General features: G+C 33.6%; 1 protein-coding gene across 2 annotated transcripts in view; it reads right to left on the bottom strand.

Annotated features, from left to right (window-relative positions):
* The window catches only part of LOC127698940 (acetyl-coenzyme A synthetase 2-like, mitochondrial), a 345,845-nt gene that overhangs the window by 141,950 nt on the left and 177,896 nt on the right, over positions 1–25,999 (bottom strand). For both annotated transcript variants that reach the window (XM_052202708.1, XM_052202709.1), the window contains exon 10: positions 6,026–6,152. In XM_052202708.1, coding sequence (XP_052058668.1) covers positions 6,026–6,152 — 127 coding nt within the window. The remainder of the gene's footprint in view (positions 1–6,025; positions 6,153–25,999) is intronic.

Here is a 25,999-nt window from a genome sequence, read left to right as displayed (position 1 = left end):
CATAGATCGAGAACAAACTGACAACGCCATGGCCAAAAATAAAAAGACAAACAGACAAATAATAGTACAGATGACAACATAGAAAACTAAAGACTAAGCAACACGAACCCCACCAAAAACTGGGAGTGATCTCAGGTGCTCCGGAAGTTGTCCGACAGTTTTGACATATATTGGCAATTGGTAGAGCTCAATATTCTAAACATTTTTGTTTTTGTCAGATTTTCTCTATTTGTAACGGTTTTCAAAATAATAGACAAAACTTGCATTTTACCCCTATATTCTCTTTTTAGCCATGTCGGCCATTTTGGTTGGCAGGCGGGGTCATCGGACATATTTTTTTAAACTAGATACCCCAATGATGATTGCGACCAAGTTTGGTTAAATTTTGTCCAGTAGTTTAAGAGAAGAAGATTTTTGTAAAAGTTAACGAGAGGGACGACGACGGACGCCAAGTGATGAGAAATGCTCACTTGGCCCTTCGGGCCTAGTGAGCTAAAAACTTAACATTATCCAGTGAACCATGAAGATGAGGTCAGATCAGATGAAACCTGCCAGACTGACATGTTCCCGTAACAATCATTCCATACACCACATATAGTTGACCTACTGCCTATAATATCTGAGAAACGGACCTAATCAAGTAACTTTAACCTTGATCACTGACCCATATAGTGAGGTCAAGGTCAGAGAACTCTATCTGACGGACATGTAGACGTTGCAAGGAACCCATGTACCAAATATATTGTCCTATTACTCATAATAAGCGAGAAATTCACATGACAAAAAACTATAATTTATTTTTAGCAGTCACTGAAGAATGTAAATGAGATAAAGGACATTTGACATGACATATGGAAAGTTCGCAACACAAGGTATCTGCATACAAAGTATGAAGCATCCAGGTCTTCTACCTTCTGAAATATAAAGCTTTATACATATAATTTACACCGCCGCCGGATAGTAATCCCCGTCTCATATACCGCGACTTTCGTCGCTGGCGAGACAAAAACAAAAAATTCAATAAGTACACAGCTAATGGTTTTTTTTCAAGACGTCATAAACATTATAAGAAAAGCATGGCATTAAGCAATGCCAATATATAAGTATCGACAGGATGTAAGACTAAAAGAGTTCATAACTGTATAACAATATATATTTATAAATCTAATAATGTTTGAACTTATTGAAAAACAAAATCAATGTCAGTACCGTTGAGGACACTTTTGATTTATAACCTTTCAGATCGATTTTATTCTAAGGATTGATAAGTGTACTTGGATCGTATCTTATTTGACAAGCTCTTTATATATCACCGTAAAATAAGGATGTGATATCCCATTTGTAATAAGATTTCTACAGGTACAGTCAAACTTCAAAACCAAATCTTTGTATCTATGAAAGATTTTATGTAATTGTGGTTACGCATCACCGACTTAATAATTTACCAGTTATACAAAGACTACGTTTATCAAAATTTAAAACGTCACTACAGACATGAGCATAGTGACAATTTGGGAAAACCGTTGAAAAACATGCAATAGGAAACGAGACACCCTCTCTTATGTCGTAAATTTTAGTAAAGAGTTTCCCCTGTGAAACTGAAATATCCAAATCTAGAAAAGGACAAGAAGAGACATTTATTGTCGAAATGCGCCTCTGGTGCTATAAAATTGGTACCGCAAATGTTATAACTACCACTGGTCGATACATCTGCTGATGCGCTGTTTCTTCCAGAGGGCTATAAAGCCCTGTAACCAGTACTTCGGTGCAGTCATAAACTAGAGGCTCTAAAGAGCCTGTGTCGCTCACCTTGGTCTATGTGCATATTAAACAAAGGACACAGATGGATTCATGACAAAATTGTGTTATGTGTTTGAAGATCTTACTTTACTGAACATTCTTGCTGCTTACAATTATCTCTATCTATAATGAACTTGGCCCAGTAGTTACAGTGGAAAATATTTTGTAAAAATTTACAAAAATTTACAAAACTTATGAAAATTGTAAAAAATTGACTATAAAGGGCAATAACTCCTTAAGGGGTCAATTGACAATTTTGGTCATGTTGACTTATTTGTAGATCTTACTTTGCTGTACATTATTGCTGTTTACAGTTTATCTCTTAGTATCTATAATAATATTCAAGATAATAACCAAAAGCTGCAAAATTTTCTTAAAATTACCAATTCAGAGGCAGCAACCCAACAACGTGTTGCTTGATTGGTCTGAAAATTTCAGGGCAGATAGATCTTGACATAATGAACAATTTTATCCTTTTCAGATTTGCTCTAAATGCTTTGGTTTCAGAGATATGAGCCAAAAACTGCATTTTACCATATGTACTATTTTTTAGTCATGTCGGCCATCTTGGTTCGCAGGCTTGGTCATCGGACACATTTTTTAAACTAGATACCCTAATGATGATTGTGGACAAGTTTGGTTAAATTTGTCTTAGTAGTTTCAGAGGAGAAGATTTTTGTAAAAGATTACAAAAATTTACGAAAACTGGTTAAAAATTGACTATAAAGGGCAATAACTATTTAAGGGGTCAACTGACCATTTTGGTCAAGTTGACTTATTTGTAGATCTTACTTTGCTGAACATTATTGCTGTTTACAGTTTATCTCTATCTATAATAATATTCAAGATAATAACCAAAAACGGCAAAATGTCCTTAAAATTACCAATTCAAGGGCAGCAACCCAACAACGGATTCTCAGATTCATCTGAAAATTTCAGGGCAGATAGATCTTGACCTGATAAACAATTTTACCCCTTCAAGATTTGCTCTAAATGCTTTGGTTTCAGAGATATAAGCCAAAATCTACATTTTACCCCTATGTTCTATTTTTAGCCATGGCGGCCATCTTGGTTGGTTGGCCGGGTCACCGGACACATTTTTCAAACTAGATACCCCAATGATGATTGTGGCCAAGCTTGGTCAAATTTGGCCCAGTAGTTTCAGAGGAGAAGATTTTTGTAAAAGTTTACGGACGACGGACGCAGGACGACGGACGACGGACGCCAAGTGATGAGAAAAGCTCACTTGGCCCTTTGGGCCAGGTGAGCTAAAAACTAATGTCTATTTAAAGGTGTAGGTTCACGAAGGGTCCATATTTGTCCTAAATTTCTGTGAAATTTAACATTAGTAATAAAAATAAACATTTGATGAAAAGATATGTTTAGATATCTAACAAGTACAAATATAACAAGCTCTGACCCAGTAGAATAATTCTGATGTCATTTTGACGTCATAATTTTGACGTTTGACTTATTTTTTGCCTAAATTCTAACAATTTTTGCTTCAAACGACATTGGCCACATGAAAAGACAACCATTATTTTTTGTACGGATGTGTATCTGACTAAAACATCTATTTCTAACAATTTTATTTTGGTCGAATGGTTTATGAATGATTTTCAAACGGAAATGGACCTTACAATAGCATAATCACCTGCATTTTGGCTAACTCTTGTAAAATATCTTACTTTTGAAGTTGTCAAGATTATTTAAACGAATAGCCGTAAACACAAGTGTTTAGTGTACCTTAATTTGCTATTACAAAATTATGGAAATAATTGTCAATATATCTCCCTCATGCAAAGCTCTGATTCCTTGCACAGCTTTGGCTATAATGTTTGTCCTTTTATGTTTATAACCTCTTCATTTTTTAATAAGGTTTCGATTTTAAATATTTTGGCCTCCATCATCCCTGACGAAGAGACATTTATTGTCGAGATGCACAGAAAAATTTGTGCCATTTATGTTATTATGAACCATGAGTTTACCTTTATGCACTGACTTTCTCACTTAAATTCACCATCAAGAGAACAATCGTCATAATCAAATCATTATTGACGGTCTCCAAGTATCCGTTATAGCAATTCATTTACTGCATTAAAGAGAGTTCCTGGTGCTTGGGCATGAACCATGTATCTCCAGTCCAAAAATGTTAAGGTTTACTATATATCAGGTGAGGGAAACCCGATCGCATACTTCCTGACCCGAATTCAGCACCAAGGGAACAACATAAGCATCGACGCATTATAGACGGACTCGAAGCATTAATCAAAGCACCAATTCACTTCAAACAAGACGTTCTCCAGTTTGGTTATAAAAGTCAGTGTTCACTGGCTAGTACAGTGCAACAAATCTGACGTTGATATACCAAGATAAGTCATAACAAAACAAGTATCAGCAATTTTAAAAAGCAATAACCGATGCAGTTAAACAGTACCGTGACGTAGACACATTGGTTCTTCGCACAGAAACAATCGTGCTTGCACAAGGTAGCACCAAAACAGCTCAACATGAAGATGAAGAAGCAACAAGTGAAAGTGTGAGCTACTGCTCACTGATGATACCCCGACCAAATATTTCGGTAAACAGGAAGTTGTTGAGTGATAAATCTGAAAACGCATCACACGGTGAAGCTGACTTATATAAACCTTGAAACCAATTTTCAGAAATCCTTGTATTGTAGTTCCTGAGAAAAATGTGACGAAAATTTTCTACTTGGCTATCATGTGTAAAATGATACAAGTGTTCGGTAAACAGGAAGTTGTTGAGTGATGAATCTGAAAACGCATCACACGGTATAGCTGACTTATATAAACCCTGAAACCAAATTTCAGAAATCCGTTTGATGTAGTTCCTGAGAAAGATGCGACGAAAAATATTCATGGGACGGACGGACGGACGGACGGATGGACAGATGGATGGACTGACGGACGAATGGATGGACAGACAGAGGTAAAACAGTATACCCCCACTTTTTTTTAAAGCGGGGGTATAATAAGAGCAGTACAACATACCTCAAGACAGACAGAACCCTGATATATTAGTCAAAGAATCTAATCATTACATTATATCTAATGAAGCAGTGTTTCGTCATTTTTATCCAAGAGGGAATGATACTTATCAGACAGGGTCATCAAAAAAGTATCAACAAAAATACCGAACTCCAAGGTAAATTCAAAAATGGGATGTAAAAAAAACCTGACAAAATCAAACCATCGATTATATAAATCAACGGAACGAATGGAAAACAACTGTCATATTTCTGACTTGGTCATGCATTTTCTGAAGAAAATGGCGGGTTAAACCTGGTTTTCTAGCTAGCTTAACCTCCCATTTGTATGACAGTTGTTTATATTTTTGTTATATTGACAATTAAAATAGTTGGGATACAGCAGCCAAAACTGTAAACACACATCAAAGACACATAAACACAACTGACTCAAACATTCAAAGTAACATACAAATAAATCTGACAAAGACGCCAACAACTAGAGAAAACTGACATGTCTGCATATTATGCGCAACTATGCCAAAATTCATTTGCCTACTTACTCTTTTAGAGTTTTTGCGTTTACAAAAGACATTTCAAAATATTTTTGAATTTTATAAAACAAAAACAGTTTTTTTTTCCAAATTAGAGAGCCGAGTTTCATCAAAATATCATATGCACAACAACTGTACAAAATTTCATCTTGTTTCGTCTACAAAAGACTCATCAGTACCAAATAAAGTATGAAGTTGAAGAGCATTGAGGACCCAAAAATTCGGAAAGGTTTTGCCAAATACAGCTAAGGTGATCTATTCCTGGGGGTAGAAAATCCTAATTATTTTCATATTTTTAAAATTTTTATATTAAAAAAAAGTACGTTTTTGCAGGAATTTGTTTTGCTTATCCACTAGAAGAGCAAATAATTTAACAAATATAGCTTTAATAAAGAAATCTTTTCAATCTAGTACACAGTATAAAACAACAAGGCAGCAGTTGAAACTAGCAACATTTTAAACTCTTTACCATATATTACAAAACATAATGTAACCTACATACGTTAAAACAATATATTTTATTCATGATTTTGAATAAACGAAACGATATGCAAATACTTGAGTAATCTTTAAACATCTGAAAAATAGTTTTTGTTCAACTTCAATATTCTGTCAATGCCAATTTGCTAATTAAATATACACTTTAACTCTATATAATCTATATACTGACTTATTTTGTTACCTTTGAAGGGATTAAAATATGTATCTATAAAACGCTGATGGTCCCCGTATATAGTCCTTGCCATCCCTGGCCAACAAGAATTGATACATAAAGCTCCCATCACATTATTTCCATGCAGTTCAATTCCCTAAAATAATCATTTAAATCATAATTACATTCATAGATAAAATACACATGCGTCTGATACATTTTTCAAGTATGGACTATGTTTTGCAGGAAGAACTGCTTAAAAGAAATTGCCTTCAAAAGCAGAGAAAACGACTAATTCAATTTTATACAGGTATACAAAAAACTAGACAAAAGAATGCTCTCACACAGGCAAGTGGCGAAGAAATTGGATAAGTGAATGTTTGACCTGCAACTATCCTGTGTCTGTAAGACACGAATACATACCCTGCATGCTTCAAGTCATACATAGTTGAATTAGTACTCCAGACGCACTTTTCGTCTATACAAGAATCATCAGTGGCACCCAAATTGAAACATTTCGGAAGACAAATCAATTACGAAATCTACGAGCTTTGAAAACCAAAACTTAATAAGTATTGCCTATTGCTGACAATATGCACACAAACTACATACAGATTAATGCTACTTCACAAATCAGTAGGATACATAATCCTTAAAGTATCAATTAGAATTCCTAATACTTCTACTAGATACTGAAATTCTCAATTGTACTTATTTAAAATATCCAGTTCAAACAAGCACTGAGAGTATTGCATGGCAATACATAGTCCCCTACCGGTTAAAAATTCATTGTTTTGGATCAAAATGCAAAAAAAAAAACTGATTACGTGCATGTATTTTCTAAGTCTAAGGACTATTACTTTGCAAAAAAATCCTCTGATCGGAACAAAATTCGAATTTGATCTATAACTTGTCATGGTTAAACAATATAACAATAATAATGCACAAAATCTTCAGACCGGAACACAATTCAAACTTGATCTGTGAGTGGTCATGATAAAGCTCTAAATATAAAATCAGTATCTTCAAGCAAGAAGAAAAAAAAATGTGGAAAACTGATTTGCCGGACTGACGAATGGACAGACAGACAGACCAAAAGTCCCCATCGACATCATCGGTAGGGGACTAATAAGAATTCCAATCTTAACAAGTAGATAAGAATTGGTACTAAATTTTTACTAGGGTCACTGAAAACTTTATTAAGTATGATTGCAGATAAACTCATCATAGATACCGGGATTAAGATTTTGTACGCCAGACGTGCGTTTCGTCTACAAAAGACTCACCAGTGACGCTCGAATAAAAACAGTTAGAAAGGCCAAATAAAACACGAGGCTTAAGAGCATTGTACTGGATAAGTAATAGAGCAATCGGTTAGTACTTTTTAACCAACCAAAGTTTAATAAAACAGATTTGTACATCTGACATCAATATTTGCGGAAATTTTATTCTAAACAATATTAAGATTTCTTAGTTTTAATTCAGCCAGATATTGATTATTAGCTTATTTTATAGCCATTTCAATTTAGAATATAAATCTATAAAATAAGCAATGACAAGAGGCTGCCAAAGTGACAGCAAACCGGATTTTCCTGCAGAGGTCGAACCCTGAACAGTTGAGCAAGTATGGACACTACATTTAAGCTTAAAACAGCTCTGAATTTGGATTGTGATTGAATATTTGACACAGCATAGGTTTGTGACACAAAATGAATGTGGTCAAAGAACTAAAATATTTGAAGTTGGACATTTACCTATTATGGTCCAATATCCAAAATCTAAGTACATATTAGAATCAGCATATCAAAGAAACCAAAGAATTCATCTTTTGATGAAATCAGACAAAAGTTTAATTTAGGACCCTTTGGACCTCAATGTGGACCAATTTGATAAAGAAGCCTACAATCAAAAATCTCTCAATACATGGTTAGATTCAGCATTTCAAAGAACCCCATAAATTCAATTTTCGTTGAATCAAACAAAGTTTAATTTTGGACCCTGATTTGGACCAACTTGAAAACTGGGCCCAAAAATCTAATATTTAAATACAGGTTTAGATTCAGCATTTGAAAGAACCCTATATATATTTAATTTATGTTGAAATGAAACACAGAGAAATAAGATATGATGCAATTTTTCAAATTATAATCAGTAATATAATAACAACAACCAGTGATGACTAAGTTCTCTAAAATTAGATATGATTTAACACTCAAACATTGTTAGAATCAGTATATCAAAGAACCAAAGAATTCAATTTTTGATAAAATTAAACAAAAGTTTAATTTAGGACCCTTTGGACCTCAATGTGGTATTATCTTATTAATAATGAAAAGAAATACAGGTATAGATTAAGCATTTCAAAGAACCCTATATTTATTCAATTTATGTTGAAATCTAACACAGTTTAATTTTGGACCCCGATTTGGACCAACTTGAAAACTGGGCCCAAAATCAGAAATCTAAATATATGTTTATTAATAAACAATATAAGCTTAGTTTTTAAAGGAGTTCACTTCATAAAAAAAAATATATAGCATTCAGAAAATTAGTTTTTACAGAATAACAAACAAACTTGCCACAAAATTCTTCAAACAATTTACCAAAGAAAAGAATAAAAAAATCCAAAATCTCATTTATCATTAATACAATGTCTTTTCAAAATCTATAAAACTTATCAGTAACAAGAAATAATTTTAACAGGATGCTGTTACGAAGTCTCCCAAACAAAGCTCCAATAATTCGTCATTCCCATGGTCACCTTACATTGGCCAAAGTCCAGTACAAATTGGTTTGTGATATGCATAAGTAACGCCTATGGATTGACCCTGTATGTCATTCAAATCTTCTTGAAATGACGAACAGGAATATAGATGGTTCTTTAGGGTTGGAGATCTCGACCGTTTACAAGTTCTCAAGAGGGGGTGTGTGATCCCCAGTGGATTCCCCCTAAATTTCATATGATTTGTTTTTTTGTCCCATACAAGAATATATATGGTTAAGGGTGGGGATCGCGACCGTTTAAAAGTTCTTAAACAGGAGGGGGTTGGGGTGACCCCAGGGGACTCGCCTTTTATTTCATTTGATTTGTTTTATTGTCCCATACAAGAATATATATGGTTTCGGGGTGGGGATCTTGACAGATTACAAGTTATCAAAAAGAAGGGGGTGGGGGTTACCCCCATGGACTTCCCCTATATTTGATTTGATTTGTTTTAATGTCCCATACAAGAATATATATGTTTTAGGGGTGGGGATCTCAACCGTTTAAAAGTTCTCAAACAGGAGGGGGTGGGGTTGACCCAAAAGGACTCGCCTTTAATTTCATTTGATTTGTTTTATTGTCCCATACAAGAATATATATGGTTTCAGGGTGGGGATCTTGACTGTTTACAAGTTTTCAAAAAGATGGGGGGTGGGGGTGAACCCGGGGACTCCACCAATATTTCATTTGATTTGTTTTATTGTCCCATACAGAATATATATGGTTTCGGGGTGGGGATCTTGACCGTTTACAAGTTTTCAAAAAGAAGGGGGTGGGGGTTTCCCCAGGGAACTTCCCCTAAATTTCATTTGATTTGTTTTATTGTCCCATTCAAGAATATATATGGTTTAGGGTGGGGATCTCGACCGTTTACAAGTTTTCAAAAAGAAGAGGGTAGGGGGTGACCCCCATGGACTTCCCCTGAATTTCATTTGATTTGTTTTATTGTCCCATACAAGAATATATATGGTTTCGGGTAGGGGATCTTGACCGTTAACAAGTTATCAAAAAGAAGGGGGTGGGGGTTACCCTCATGGACTTCCCCTATATTTCATTTGATTTGTTTTATTGTCCCATGCAAGAATAAATATGGTTTAGGGGTGGGGATCTCGACCGTTTACAAGATAAAAGCGCATTCTCAAATTGAAGGGGGGTGGGGGTATGAATATACATGATTTAGGGAGACTTAATTATCTACAAAATGTCTAATAATGAACAGTAAATTTCAAACTTCATTTATACAGTCCTTCTAGTAAATTTCAAACTTTATATATACAGTCCTACATATCTTATCAGGAAACAGAAAATTTTCAAATAAATCTGTCACTCCAATGATTATCATATGCTAAGATATTTCCCAGATCTAATTATTAATAAAATCATTATCATATGCTAAAATATTTCCCAGATCTTATTGAACAGAACTATGGTTTAACATAGTACTCTAACATTACATATATAAAAATTAATAATGTAATAATCTTCAAAATGTCTAATGATATAGCTTATAATCATTACCACTTAGGAAATAGATAATTTTCAAATAAATCTGTCACTCCAATTTTTATTGTGAGATAAGACAAATCATAACATGATAACAAGAGTAAAATATTTAAACATGTATAGCCTTCTTTACTGATCATGATTGAATTGCTTGTTAAGGAAATGCCTGTACCAAGTCAGGAATATGACAGTTGTTTTCCATTCGTTTGATGTGTTGAGTTTTTAATTTTGCCATTTGATGAGGAACTTTCCGTTTTCGATTTTCCTTGGAGTTCCGTATTTTTGTTATTTTACTTTTTGTTAAAAGTATTTGAGATGAAGGTTCTACTATCGGTATCACATAAACTTAACACAATCAATGATACATTAAAATTATTTCAAGGTCAACAGACTCCTCGTAAATGGACATGTATACCTTACAATCATTCCATACACCAATAAACAGCTGAGCCATGAGCGCGTGATACGCCCGTCGCTTTTTCAAAGAATAAAGTTCAATAACTTCTCAATGTCATATCAGAAATTATAAAACAAGTGAAACTTCGAGCTACTGCTCACTGATGATACCCCCGCCGCAAGTGGATAATTTTAATAGTGTAAAAAATATGTAAGTGTTCGGTAAACAGGAAGTTGTTGAGTGATGAATCTGAAAACGCATCACACGATAAAGCTGACTTATATAAACCCTGAAACCAAATTTCAAAAATCCTTGTATTGTAGTTCCTGAGAAAAATGTGACGAAAATTTTCAACTTGGCTATCATGTGTAAAATGATACAAGTGTTCGGTAAACAGGAAGTTGTTGAGTGATGAATCTGAAAACGCATCACACAGTATAGCTGACTTATATAAACCCTGAAACCAAATTTCAGAAATCCTTGTAATGTAGTTCCTGAGAAAGATGCGACGAAAAATATTCATGGGACGGACGGACGGACAGACAGAGGTAAAACAGTATACCCCCACTTTTTTATACAAACTAAAGAGAGGTTATTTTAATAGATATAAACCAGTCACCAAAGTTTTATGAAAACTCCTCAAGGCACTTTAAAGATATTGTCCGAAAACTGGAAAATCACCCCTTTTTTATGAATAAAACCCCTAACCCGGAAACGTAAAATCTAAAATTTATAAAAATCGAAAGGCAGCTTACAACAATATATATAAACAATTCACCAAAGTATCGAGAAAACTGCTTAAAGAATTTTTGAGTTATTGTCCGAAAACTGGAAAATCCCCCCTTTTTAATGCATAAAACCCCATAACCCAGAAACGTAAAATCTAAAATTTATAAAAATTGAAAGGGAGCTCATGTCAATAGATATAAACAATTCACCAAAGTTTCTTGCAAATTGGTGAGAGTGTTTTTGAGTTATTGTCTGAAAACTGAAAAATCCCCCTTTTTTAATGAATAAAACCCCATAACTCGGAAACGTAAAATCTAAAATTTATAAAAACCGAAAGGGAGCTCACGTGAATAGATATAAAAATTTAACCAAAGTTTCATGCAAATTGGTGAAAGCATTTTTGAGTTATTGTCCGACATTGACGACGGACGGACAGACGGACGGACAACGGTATACCATAATAAAAAATGAAAATTAGTTCAAGGTCAAGTGAACCCTACCAGTCGAAACATATACATACACGTTACGATAATTCCATACAACAAATATAGTTGACCTATTACTTATAATTTCGAGAAAAAAACCTTAAAACGAAAACTTGACCAATGAATTTTAAAAATGAGGTCACTGGCAGATGAATCCTGCCAGACATTTACACCTTTCAATCATTCGATAAACCAAATATAGTTACTTATGGTATCTGACTTCTGACTTGATCACGAAAACTAAAGTTTGTCCACGTATCCACGAAATGAATTTAAGTTCAAGTGAACTCTGTCTGATGGACATGTAGACCATGCAATATTTCTATACACCAAATACACATAATATTGATTGATTGATTGATTGGTTTGTGTTTAACGCAACTTTCAGCACTGTTGGCTATTTTGTGGCGGCCAGTTATTATTTGTGGAGAAAGCCTGAGTGCCCAGAGAGAACCAGCGACTTTCTATAGGAAAATGACAATCCTAGTCAAGTAAGATTGGAGTCGAGCGTATAATACTCATTGTAAGTCAGAAAATTACATGATATGAAATATTAAGAATTTTAAGCAGTTGCTAAACAATGAAAATCAGGTCAAAGACAACGAATATAATGCAGACAAAAACTTTGTAACAAAGGGAATCTGTATACCAGGTATGATTATCCAGGTCTTCTGAAGATAACGCTTTCTACAAATATTTCACGCAATATTTTGTCAGATTAGCATCCCTATTAGTATGTCTATGAAAAAAATCCCTATGAAAAAGGACGATACATAGAAGTGATGAATGTGTCTAATAAACGGTTTATTAAAAGAATACAAATATGAAAAGGGTATTTATCTAAATGTTTCTGTTCTTAAATAGTTATCAGGCATGTTATTTATTATAAGAATTGTTTTGCTTTTTTTCCAGCTTTGGGGACTTACATTTCTAACATACAATAAGAACTATAGCCAAAACTTTCTGAAAAAAAAAAGCATCGGTCGGTCCAGTTTTTTTATGTGAAAAACTCATAAATAAAAATATGTAGATATGGTATGATTGCCAAGGAGACAACGCTCCACCAGAGACCAAGCGACATAGAAGTTAACAACTATAGGTCACCGTACGGTCTTTCAGCAATGAACAAAACCCATTCCGCATAGAAAGCTATAAAAGGCCCCGAAATGACAAATGTTAAACAATGCAAACGAGATACAAACGGCCTGGTTAATGTACAAAACAATACACGAAAAAAAACAAATATGATATACAGCAACAAACGACTACAACTACATCACAGGCTCCTTACATGGGACAGGCACATACAGAATGTGGCGGGGCTAAACATATTTCCTATTGCCAAAGACTCCCCCTAACCAGGGACAGTGTATTAACCGTACAACATAAGAACAAACGATGAAAATCTAAATTTTCAAGGTAATCGGGGAATAAATTGGTTACAAGGAATGAAGTGTCAATTGACATCAAACTGGGTTTTCTTTGGTTAGAAAGGCGTTATCAGGCTTTTTTTACCTGCTCTATTCTATGCATATTTTCTATTTACTTAAGGACCATTACTCCTCAACGACAGAAAATAAAATCGTCAATATCATACATGACCCATCAATTTGTCATCGGTAACAGCATATTAAAATTTAAGAGCATTGGTTGAACGATTCGTAATTTATTGAATGGAAACTACATAAAGTTCCATTTCCCATATATCAAGGACTATAACTCCTGAACGGTAAAAGTGATAATCGTCAATGTTGAACTTGACCTCCATTTTTCGTTAGTAACAGCATTTGATTAACTCACGATTACAGCCGTTGCAGATTTGAACATCTTATATTGCTGATTTTTAATGCAATTTAAAGTTTCTCTATCTATTATAGTTTTCAAGATAATAGGCAAAATTACAAATGAATGGTAAAAAAACTCGTCATTTAAGGGCAATACCCCTATGAAAAGTCGTCTGACAGTTTTGGAATAGGTAGATCTTAACGTTCTTAACATTTCTGCAACTATCAGATTTTCTCTTTCTGTTGCGGTTCTCTTATCCCTATGTTCTTTTTTCACCCATGTTGACTGGAAGGCAAAGTCACTTGACACATTTTTAAAACAAGAAACATGTTCCAATTGACCCATTTTTTTCAGAGGAGAAGATGTTTGCAAACGTTAACGGACGATGATAGACGACGAACGCAAAGTGATGAGACAGCTAAGTTGACCCTTTGGGTCAGGTGAGGTGAAAAGGGGTGAACTATGTAATCGCGCACAACATAGGTTTCACCTATCAAAATATTAAATTCTCTCTATCTACTGTATCTACTATATCCAATAAAGAATAATGGAAAACAATTGTTATTCAAGGGCAATCTTTTATGAGTCGATTGATGGTTTTCTTGACTTATTTGTAGATCATGTTCTGCTGATGAGTTTTTCTGTTATTAATTATCCTTATCTACTATCGTTTTTGAAAACTAGAGGCTCTAAAGAGCCAGTGTCGCTCACCTAGGATTATGTGTTCAACATTGGACTCTCTCCATCATTGTAGACTAGAATAGAATACATGAAAAAAATCTGTTTTTTTTTTTTATCTTGTATTGCTGATAATTTTTTCTGTTTAGTTTCTTCTATCTTCTTTAGTTTTTTTTGCCCAAAATAGAAAAGGGGGTAAAAAAAATTGTCATTTAAGGGCAATCACTTTTATGAAGAGTCTACTAACTATTTCAGCAAAAGTTGACTTCTTTGTAGAAATTGTCTTGCTGATGATTTTTGTTATTGAAAGTTTCTATCCGTCTTTTCTAGTTTTCAAGATTATAGTCAAAAACGCCAAACATTTGTAAAATCGTCATTAAAGGGCAAGAACTCCCATAACGGGTCGACTAACAATTTCAACCATTTTCACTTATTTGTAGATCTTGTTTTGCTGACCATTTTTGCTGTTTAAAGTTTCTATCTATCTATTATTGTTTTCAAGATAATTGGCGAAAACACTAAAATTTGGTAAAAATCATCATTAACGAGCAAGAACTCCAATAACAATCGACTGAAGAATTCGGCCATTAGACTAATTTGTAGATCTTGTCTTGCTAATCATTTTTGTAGTTTAAAGTTAATCTATATCTACAATTTTCAAGATATTAGACAAAAACGCAAAAACTGGTACACATCGTCATTAAAGGGCAATAACTCTAATAATGAGTTGTCTGACGATTTCGGCCATGTTGATTTATTTGTAGATTTTGTCTTGCTGATAATTTTTGCTAACAAATGTTTCTCTCTATCTCTAATAGTTATCAAGATATTAGGCAAAATGATAAAAAAGGGTAAAATTCGTCATTTAAGGGCAATAACTCCTTTAAAACTGATAGGTCTGACGTAAACAGGTAGATCTCAAAATTCTGAACAATTTTGCCTTTCAGATTTTCTCTATTCATAGCGGTTTCCAAAATAATAGACAAAACTTTTATTTTACCCGAATGCTCTGTTTTTACTCATGTCAGCCATCTTGGTTGGCAAGCGGTGTCATCGGACACATTTTTAAAACTAGATACCCCGATGGTGATTGTGGCTAAGTTTGGTTAAATTTGGCACAGTAGTTTCAGGAGTGAAGATTTTAGTAAAAGTTAACAGACGTAGACAGTATCGAACATGTTGATTTGTTTGGTAAAATTATTCATCTGGTCATTATGGTAATTTCAGTTTCCCTCCATCTACTATAGTTTCCAACAAAATATATATACATACATTTGTAGATTAGTTAAATTATCATAATTCGAGGGCAATAACTTTTTAAGGAGTCGACTGACTATTTGTGACTTATTTATGGATCTTGTCCTGCTGACAACTGTTTTTGTTTTTATATCTATATACATTTTTACGAAATAAAATTAGAAATGGTCAATTAAGGGCAATAACTCCTATAAGGAAGTGCCTGACAGGTTTAGTTCTAGACATTCTGGAATTCTGCCTGTCAGAAATACATAATACCCAAAGATGTTGGTTGGTAGACCCGTTTGGCTCCAATTCGCCAAGTTGTTTCAGAAGACATTTTTGTGAAAGTTCAAGGATGACATATTGTTTGCCTTAGAACGATCCGGTTACCATGTTTTCCCCTTTCAAATATTAAGGATTATTATCTATTTCAGGTTTAAATTTCTGATCTGTGAACAGCGATGATTCGATTCACATACATTTCGATAGAAGTAAATATTTGTAATACAATGTATTTCATTACATTTCAAATTGTCATCAATTGAAGCTGTTTAGATATATGGCATACAGGGATATAGAATCTGCATCTAAATTATACTTTGCTTCTTTTTTTTTTTAAAGTTTTTATATTTTTGTTAAACGTTTATCTTAAATTTTGTAAAAACATTACAGCAGTAGTAAATTAGGATGAGAATATTCACATTGCAATTTTTCACAGCACTAATATCTTAATAGGAGACAGTATTATAAGGCTCCTTTTTTAACCCTTAAATATAAAAATCAGAATGTATATTATAGCTGTCAATTAACATCTTCAAATGTTCAGTCAGGGGAGTTTTTTTTATTTAATTTTACCAATTAAAATTGTAAAAATAAACATCTTTTAGCTAAGCCTTGCCTCCTACCTGTTTCTTACTTTGCATAATTGGAAACACTTCTTTAACTCAGTGCAAAGCATCACGTATATTTTTCTATGGTTTTCTCTGACTTATGAAAAGTCGTGTCATCAGTACATAAGTATGTTTCTTAATAATGTGACTAATATAACAATTGATTCTATAGGCTCGAATTGCTAATATAATTGATACTGAAGATTAGAATCAGGATGAATAAAATGAACCCGGTCAATGGCTTACATAGCTTTATCAACAAAGTTATAGCAACACATTCACCGAACTGGTCTCCAAATACCCGTAATGTTTTATCATAAATCCATTTTATTCTCTGTACCAAACACAATCCTTCCAGCCAATATAATCCATTGTTTTATAGGTCTTTAGGAAGCAAATCATTACTGTTTATTTTAAGTTATAAATATCTGTGCCATCATTCCAATTTTGAAAGAACTTGTGGTATTTGAATGAATTTTTATAACTTTAAATAAGATTTATGAAAAAAATTAAAGACAATCATTATAGATATTTCATATGTATAAACTATCCAACATTCCTGTGTAACAAACGCCTGCATTTGAATCTCTAAAATCATTTTATTTTTAATTGTATATCTATATATATATTGCTGTGAATATACAATATAGATTTTTATTTTTTTCAAGTAATTAAATGTATTACTATTGTTACCTTTCTTGTTAGCCCCCCCCCCCCCCACCCCCCCACGGAACAAGGTTATTGTTGTTAATTTTTGTGTCATTTGGTCTCTTGTGTGGAGTGTTGTCTCATTGGCAATCATACCGCATCTTCCGAGTCTTATTTTTATATATAAAAGGATTACCGTACATTTCTTCGTAAATTATATTTTGACGAAATATCTTTGTTTTAAAACTACAAATTTTACGATAGAAACCAGCGATCGTTGATTAGATGATAGTTTTCTTACATTATATGAAATGTAATTAATCTAAACAATGGAAGGACACTTGATGTAAATACCTCTGATATCATTTTAGTATTTGGCCGTCAAAGTCATCATGGATATTTCTATCCTTAATTCCAAGCAAGAAATCATCAGGTAAGATGTGTTTACCTTAAGTCCCACATTGTAAGGCAACAATGCAAACTTAATTATACGAGACAAGTTTGGTAAAATTAATGATTTTGTAAGTCTTGCGTGTTTTTTAAATTTTGGTTCATTTATATGTTTCGGTGCTTAGTGTGGTATCCGTTTCGCTGAACTAGTATACATTATTGTAAGGGGCCAGCTATAGCCCGCCTCCGGGTGCGGGATTTTCTCGCTCCGTTGAAAACCAATTGGTGGCCTTGGGCTGTTTTCTGATCTTTGATCGGGTAGTTGTCTTTATGACACTTGCCCCGTTATCATACTCAATTTTATTGATAGCACAATTAATTAACTAAAAGACGGATACCTAGAAATTGAATATTTTGTACACGATCATGGCAAAATTATTCGTGTCATAATGGATTTCGTTATTCATTTCTATCCTTGCCTCTCAAAATCATACACGAGGACTAAGCGGTAGCACTCCACAGTCAGGCATGTGATTTTGCATTTTGACCCCGTTGAAGTTTATTAATATGAAACTTGTTGTGTTATAAAATTGATTTTTTTGATAACCGAAGAATAATTAAGCCTTCAAAATGGATTAAAATGAACACCAAGGTTGTTTGAGTATTTTTTTATACGCTATTTTCTTATTAAAAAATGGTGGATTAAACCTGGTTTTATAGCTAGCTAAACCTCTCACTTGTATAATAGTCGCATAAAATTCCATTATATTGACAACAATGTGTGAACAAAACAAACAGACATAATAGGTAAAAATGTCAAAAATAGGGGTACAGCAGTCAACATTGTTTTATAATCTTAATCACTATAAAAACAAACAAATATGTCAACAAAGAAAAACAAAATGGAATATAGACAAAGCAAATTACCAAAATGAAAGACAAGAATACAAAAAATGATCATATCATAATAACACAATGGCGGGATGTATAAGTACCGGGCACGCCAAAAGGATATTACCAAAAATGGACTAAACAATAAAGGTTAATAATTTACAAAGACAAACAAAAGAACACTATAACACGTAATTAAGATGATAAACAACGTCAGTACCTATAGAATCTATACATCAAGACCATCGTGTATTATTTGTGAAGTTGATACGGAATATTTATCAACTAGGTCTTGGTATCTTCCGATGAACCTTTTTTTAGAAAAAGGACGAGACGTTCTTAGACGTAACCCTGGTTCATCAACATTCTGCTCAGACACTGATGACGTTTTATAAAGTCTGAGTAGCAGCTGCAAGCTCTTGAATACCGAATGAGTTTGGAAATGTAGATCCCATATGCAGGTTAAGTTGGTATATTGCTACTAAAGTGGGGGAAATTGATAATTCATTTCGTTTGTCATAGATTCTGGTACTGAGATGACCGCTCATGAAGACATTTAAAACATCTAAATTTGGTCCAGAAATTATTTAAATTTTTCTTTCCCATTTATTTACACAAATATTGGGGTGCATTTATTTAAATGAGGTGAAAAGCAATGTTTTTAGAAACTATGTCAATCAAAGGAATTAAAAGTCTACTCAGGACCTAACTTTGGTGACAAATTGGACATTTTCAAGCCCCTTATGCCATATTTAAAATTAGTACCGTTAATGTTGTTAAGGTTGCTAGGGTGTTTTCCTCCATCTTGGATTTTGAAATAGCAGATAACAATCGGTCTAGATCTTTAATGAAATGTGCAAATTTCAAGAGCAGTATGTAATTCATGTGTAAGACTTTGCATGTTAATATAGAAAATTATTAGTTTTATCATAGTTAACGGCTGTATTTTACAAAAAAACAAAATATTTTTGTTTGATTCAATTTTTTTCAACTTTGCCACATAAGGGGAGATAACTCAGATAAAGTAACTTTTATAATAGAATGTGTTATTGATTTACCTTTTATAGTATGTAGCGAGAAAACGAGTCCGGTCACCCAATTTTTTCTTTTTCTTATCTGAAAGCATATTATCAGAGCTATCTTCTCGTGTGTGTTATCTCAAAATGCTATGCTTAAGTTTTCTTTTTATCACACAAAATTGGGTTTTCCATGCATAATCTTTACAACATCTGACAATTTTGCACAACCTGTAGCGTGAAAAAAAGCCCAGTGACCCATACTTTTTTATTATATTTTTGAAAAAAGCATGAAATAAACTACATTTTGACAAATAAGTAAAATATTCTATGGATTTTAATTTAGACCCCCATCTACCTTTAGGCAAACTAATGCAAAATGTTGCAAAAGATATACAAAAAAAGAAATAATACTTGACAACTTTTAACTATTTAAAATCAGATCTATGAATGTACTGATCATATACATGTCACACGTGTATGACACTAACCGTTAAGCTTAATTTGCAAGAAAGACAGGAATAGAAGATGGTAAAAAATTCTTGAGGATCAATGTTATTTGTATCGCCTAAAAAGTACCGAACTCCAACCTAATTCACTGTGGATTGCAACCTAAGTTTGACTTATGTGACACGTTTGGAGTTTTTGTATGTTTAAAATGAAGTATGATTAAAAACTTGAAAACAAGAGTGCACTCATTTAAATTTCTCGCCGGCATAACTTATCTATGATCCATGACAATGTGGTCAAGGTCCGATAAACTCTGCATGACAGACATGTACACATTACAATCATTGCATATGCCAAATATAGTTCATCTATTGGTTATAGTATCCAACAAACAGACCAATCCATGAAAACTTAACATTGACAATGCATCATGAAAATTAGGCCAAGGTCAGATTATACATGCAAAACAGATATGTACACCTTACAATCATTCCCTCCACCAAAATACAGTTGATTTTAGCTTATAGTACCTAAGAAACAGATTAAGCCAGGATAACTTCACATTGACCAATGATCCATGAGAATTATATCAAGGTCAGATGAATCATGCCAGACAGACATGTACACCTTACAATCATTCCATACACCAAATACAATTGATATATTGTTAATTATAAATAGTATTAATTTCAAGCGACTTCAAGTCTTTCAAATCAAGTAATGTTCTTGAAAAAAAGTATGTGGACAGATCACCAAACTACAGACTCATAACATTGATCAATGAACCGTTAACATGAGGTCAAGGACAACTGAATATGATACCTGCAAGACAGACAGACCTTACAAATATTCCATACACCAATTATAGTTGATTTGTTGCTAATAAAATCTAGAAACAGACCAAAACACGAAATCTTAGCATTGACCAATGAACTATAAAAAAGAGTTGCAGGTCAAATGAAACTTGCCAAAGAGACTTCTAAACCTTACAATCATTCAAAACACCACATATAAGTGACCGTCTGCTTATACTATCTGAGAAACCTGACTTTATTACGTAATTTTAACGTTGATAACTTACCCATGAAATGAGGTACCCTGGCTAAAGGACATGTAGACCATGCAAGGAACCCATATACCAAATATAATTATCTTATTACTCATAATAAGTGAGAAATTCAAGCGACAAAAAAAAACAATTTTATTTAAGCAGTCGCTGAACCATGAAAATGAGGTGTAGGACAATATAATGGACATATGGCAGACGGAAACTTTGTTTCAAAATCTTCTACAAACAGAAATATAAAGCTTTATACAAATAGTTAACGCCACCACCGCCGGATTGTAATCCCTATATCTCGCAAAAACACATAATCTTAGCATTGACCAATAAACCATGCAAATGAGGTCAAGTTCAGATGAAACTTGCCAAAGAGAGGCGAAAGATACCAAAGCGGCATTCAAACTCGTAAAGTCGAAAATAAACTGACAACGCCATAGCTAAAAAAGAAAGAGACAAAAAACAGTACACAAAACACAACATAAACATAAAACTAAAGACTGAGCAACACGAACCCCACCAAAAAACTGGGGGTGATATCAGGTGCTCCGGAAGGGTAAGCAGATCCTGGCACCTGTCGTGTTAGCTATTGTTAGTCCAAACCCTGTGATAAGTCTAATTCGGTAGGCCACATTAGGGGAAAAGGGGACGGGATTGTAGTTACAACAATTAGAACATATCCGTTGTCATCTGTGAAACGGATATTCCATAACGGTCAACCAACTCATGATGGCGTCAGTAAAATTTACGAAGATACGATTTCATCTTTACCGCTTGGAGCTTGGTTTAATAGCTTCCTTGTGAGCAGCAATCCTCTATCAAGGAAATCATAATAGGAAATACAGGCCCTGGAATATCGTATCAACAGAGAGATATATACTCCGTATGCAGGCGCTGCTAGAATGTTGCTACATAGAAATGGAAAGTTCACAATTGGGAAGCTGAAATCATCTATTTTGTCGTAAAGTTTTGTTTTCAACCGACCCTCATTGTCCATTTCTAGATGTAAGTCGAGATAAGAGGCAGACGTAACTGTAGGTTACAAGTGCGCAATTATTTGTTTACATTTTACCGGCAAGTTTTTTACCCAAGATGGCACTCAGAATAGAATCTTGTACGGCTTCTGATTGGTTTAAAAAATCCAGAAAATCAAATTCACATTTTACAAAGTATAGAAAATATTTTCAATATATGCACGTCGGAGCCATTAAAATTCTGCCTTTTTCATTAAGCGAAAAAAATAGACGATGTTTTTCAACTGCATTTTAAGTCAATTTTTGCCGCATGACCATATATATTTGTTTGGTTGTTATGCAACACTGACATTTTTTCCTAGTTGGTGTAGTCTTCGAGAAAAAATATGGAACACCACTGGTACCCTATGGAAAATGCATTACCAATAATTGCGCTCTTGTAACCTGTATCTATTGTATCCTTAATCTCAAGTTAGATGGTATAGATGCGTTCAACATGGTCACCAAATTTTGAATTATTAGGGAGAAAACATCATCTATATAGCGGAAGGTGAAGTTAAAGGATACTGTTAACTTCTTTTTTTTTCTTCCTAAGAAGTTTCTGTATGAAGTCAGCCTCATATGAATTAAGGAACAAGTCGGCAAGAAAAGGAACACAGTTGGTTCCCATGGGAATGTCGATTGTTTGTTGAAAAAAAAGTCCTCCAAACGTAACAAATATGTTGTCAATCAAAAAATCAAGGATCTTGACAATTTCAAGAATTATACGAGTTATTTTTTACTATTTGCGATTTATTCCTCCCTAAGACAAGATACGTTTTATGTTGGCCATTCTTTTTTATGAAACAAAGCAGAACCAACTCTTTCAATTTGTCTTTTAGTTTGGTATGGGGAATACTTGGGTAAAGTGTAGAAAAGTCAAATGTTTTAATACTATTGCTAGATGAAAGAGTCTTAGATTGTATGCACTCTAAAAGATCTTTGGAATTTTTTAGTATCCACATCTGATTCACGACACCTCTAGAATATGTAGTTTCACAATAAATTTGAAGCCCTGCTTTGATTGCTGATAAAATTGATGTTAATAATTTAGAAAGAGGTTTCGTGGAGCACTTGGAAGACCCAGCAATATAACGTTGTTTGAAAGGACACTTATGTAGTTTAGGTATCAAATACAGTGAAGGTAAACCCAGTTCTTCATCTTTGGTTGAAATTCCAAAGGAACATAGAACAGACCTATGATTATGCAGGATCTCCTCCTCGGTGAGTGTCGTGGGGGTATATGTTGAGTTTCAAAGTGAATTACCAATACCTAATTCATTTATCAAGCAGTTTATTAAATGTGATTAACAAACAAAAACGATGTTGTTCGGGGATTTATCTGTGGGGACAACAACATATTTGTCATGTAGGTACATGTAGGACAGGTGTTTTGCAACATTTGGGTCTTTAAAGATTGATGTAGCATGAGTATTCATATACCCATTTAGCTTTCTAATGCAGAGAAGTGTTTTGACAATGTTTAGGTCACCATTTATAACGTGGCCAACCGGATTATATATGAATGGGGAAGTAGCACAGTTGCAATCAGGAGGTTAAGACTTGAAGTCGTCAATATTGAGATCCTGCAACACGTGTTTGTAATTGAACATTTTAGTTGCAATTGGTTTGGTATAGGTATAAGAAATGATAGGTACAGACTTTATCTTTAAAATAGAGAGGTATTTTTGAGTGAACTGATTTATGATAAAGGATATTACCCAAGTTGATTGCATCAAGACCTTTGTTGGCAAAGGACAGTTTTAGAAAGGATCTTTTCTCCTTTTCATCTTTTCCCATGCGAACTGGTTTCAAAAGTCTGTGACTTGCCAATTGACATGTAAACCTTACAATCATTCAATACACCGCATGTAGTTGACCTACAGCTTACAATATCTGCGGATCTTATCACGTAACTTTAACCTTGATAACTCAATTAAATGAGGTAAGAGTTCTGTGTACACTATCTGACGGACATGAAGACTTTGTAAGGAACCCATTTACCAAATATATTTATCTTATTACTCATAATGAGTGATAAATTTACGCAACAAAAATAATTTTTTAAGCAGTCTTCTTAAATCTGAAATATGAAGCTTCATACAAATAGTTTACGCCACCGCCGGCGGATTGTAATCCATATATCTCAGGTTTTTTACTTCTTCGCAGGGGAGACAATAATGTGAATACATTTTAAAATAAAATGCTCCCCGCGCGGCGCAGCTTGATACGATCGCAGAAGTCGAACCCTGAACAGTTAGGGCAAGTAAGGACACTAAATTCAAGCTTGATACCTGTTAGTCAAATGCGTTTTGTTTAAATATACTTTTTCGCTTTTTGGTCTTTTGGTAAATGTTGTTTGTGCTGTATTTAGACCCAAAACAAATTTCTTGGTAGAGGGGTCTAAATACAGCACAAACAACATTTACCAAAAGACCAAAAAGCGAAAAAGTATATTTAAACAAAACGCATTTGACTAACAGGTCGAACAACGGATGTTCTTAAACCCTGCTGACTGCCATTGGCGATTGCCAAATAAACGGATCACAAGATGTAACAAAATGGATCTTTATTATTTATTTAATACCAAATAGAAAACAATAAACTTGCTGAAAAGATGGCATACCGCAAACAAAAGATGCAAAAATTAGTACACCATATCCGGATTTCGACAATTAATGTCTCTTCAGTGATGTTAGGAATCGAAACGGTATTTGGAAGGCCATATAATTAACCTCAATTTAAGATAGACTCTTGAATTTTGAAGAGTCGAAATAGGATGAACGGATCATATAAACCCGAAGGCAAATATAATACAAGCCCAAACGAAAAAATATAAACAAGTCTAAATTGAAAAACAACGTTTAAATCTATGATTGCGTTTGATAAAAACCGCAATTTTTATACGTGTGCATGCAAAACAAATTTCTTGGTAAAGGGGTCTAAATACAGCACAAACAACATTTTCCAAAAGACCAAAAAAGTGAAAAAGTATATTTAAACAAAACGCATTTGACTTACAGGTCGAACAACGGATGTTCTTAAACCCTGCTGACTGCCATTGGCGATTGCCAAATAAACGGATCACAAGATGTAACAAAATGGATCTTTATTATCAATTTAATACCAAAAATATTTTATATATATATATATATATATATATATAGCATTCTGAAAAGTAATTTCTACAGAATAACAAACAATTCTTTCACGAAGTTCTTCAAAAAATTTACCAAAAAAAATAAAAAAAACAATTTCCATAATATCATTCCTCATTTATACAGTCCTACTGTTATCCCCAAGAAATGATGATGGATTTAAAATCAGCTTATCAGCCAGACCACTTAGAAAACACAAAATTTTAAAATAAATTTGTCACTCCAATTATAAGTGTTTTATTTGATGAATACCACATGTTTTGTTTTCTTGATAATAGGTGGTGAAAAGTAAAATAACAAAAATAATTGTGCATGAATGAATCAATAGTAAATACACAACACTTATCCATATTCATAAATGACTCCAAACAATGTAAAATCTAATTGACTACAGCTTTTGTCATAGATGGAGATTTCACGTTATGACAAACTAAGAAAGAAAGTAGAAAAGTCAATATTTTCCTGATTATCAATTGTATTCTTTTACAAACAGGTTGTTCATATAACACAGAAATCTTAATCATGGAATCTAAAATCTGGACGTCGTGATTCAAATACGAAAAAATGTAGGGTGGGAGGTGGCTGATTCCTAAGTCAAGACAAAATAAGATTGGTATTTGCTGCTTCTCTGCTAAGCACAAAGCATTAACGAGTTACTGCAAATACTGGTCAGATCAGAATTAGAATGTTGTTTCTAATATGACTAAATAATAAATTAACAATTAAATTTGTCCTGAAATATTATCAAGGGGTGTGTTTGTGTGGAAAGGGGGGGGGGGGGGGGGGGATTCTGCTAGAGCCTTGGTGAAATGTTCGAAAAGAATAAATTGTGAATCCTGATATTTATGGATTTTTTATTCATTTCTAAAATTTAAATGAAAATTTTATTTAAATTTTTCAACCCCCCT

This window comes from Mytilus californianus, unplaced genomic scaffold (genome assembly GCF_021869535.1).
Source record: "Mytilus californianus isolate M0D057914Y unplaced genomic scaffold, xbMytCali1.0.p SCAF_4, whole genome shotgun sequence".
Classification (NCBI taxonomy): domain Eukaryota; kingdom Metazoa; phylum Mollusca; class Bivalvia; order Mytilida; family Mytilidae; genus Mytilus; species Mytilus californianus.
This window is presented reverse-complemented; position numbering and strand designations above follow the sequence as displayed.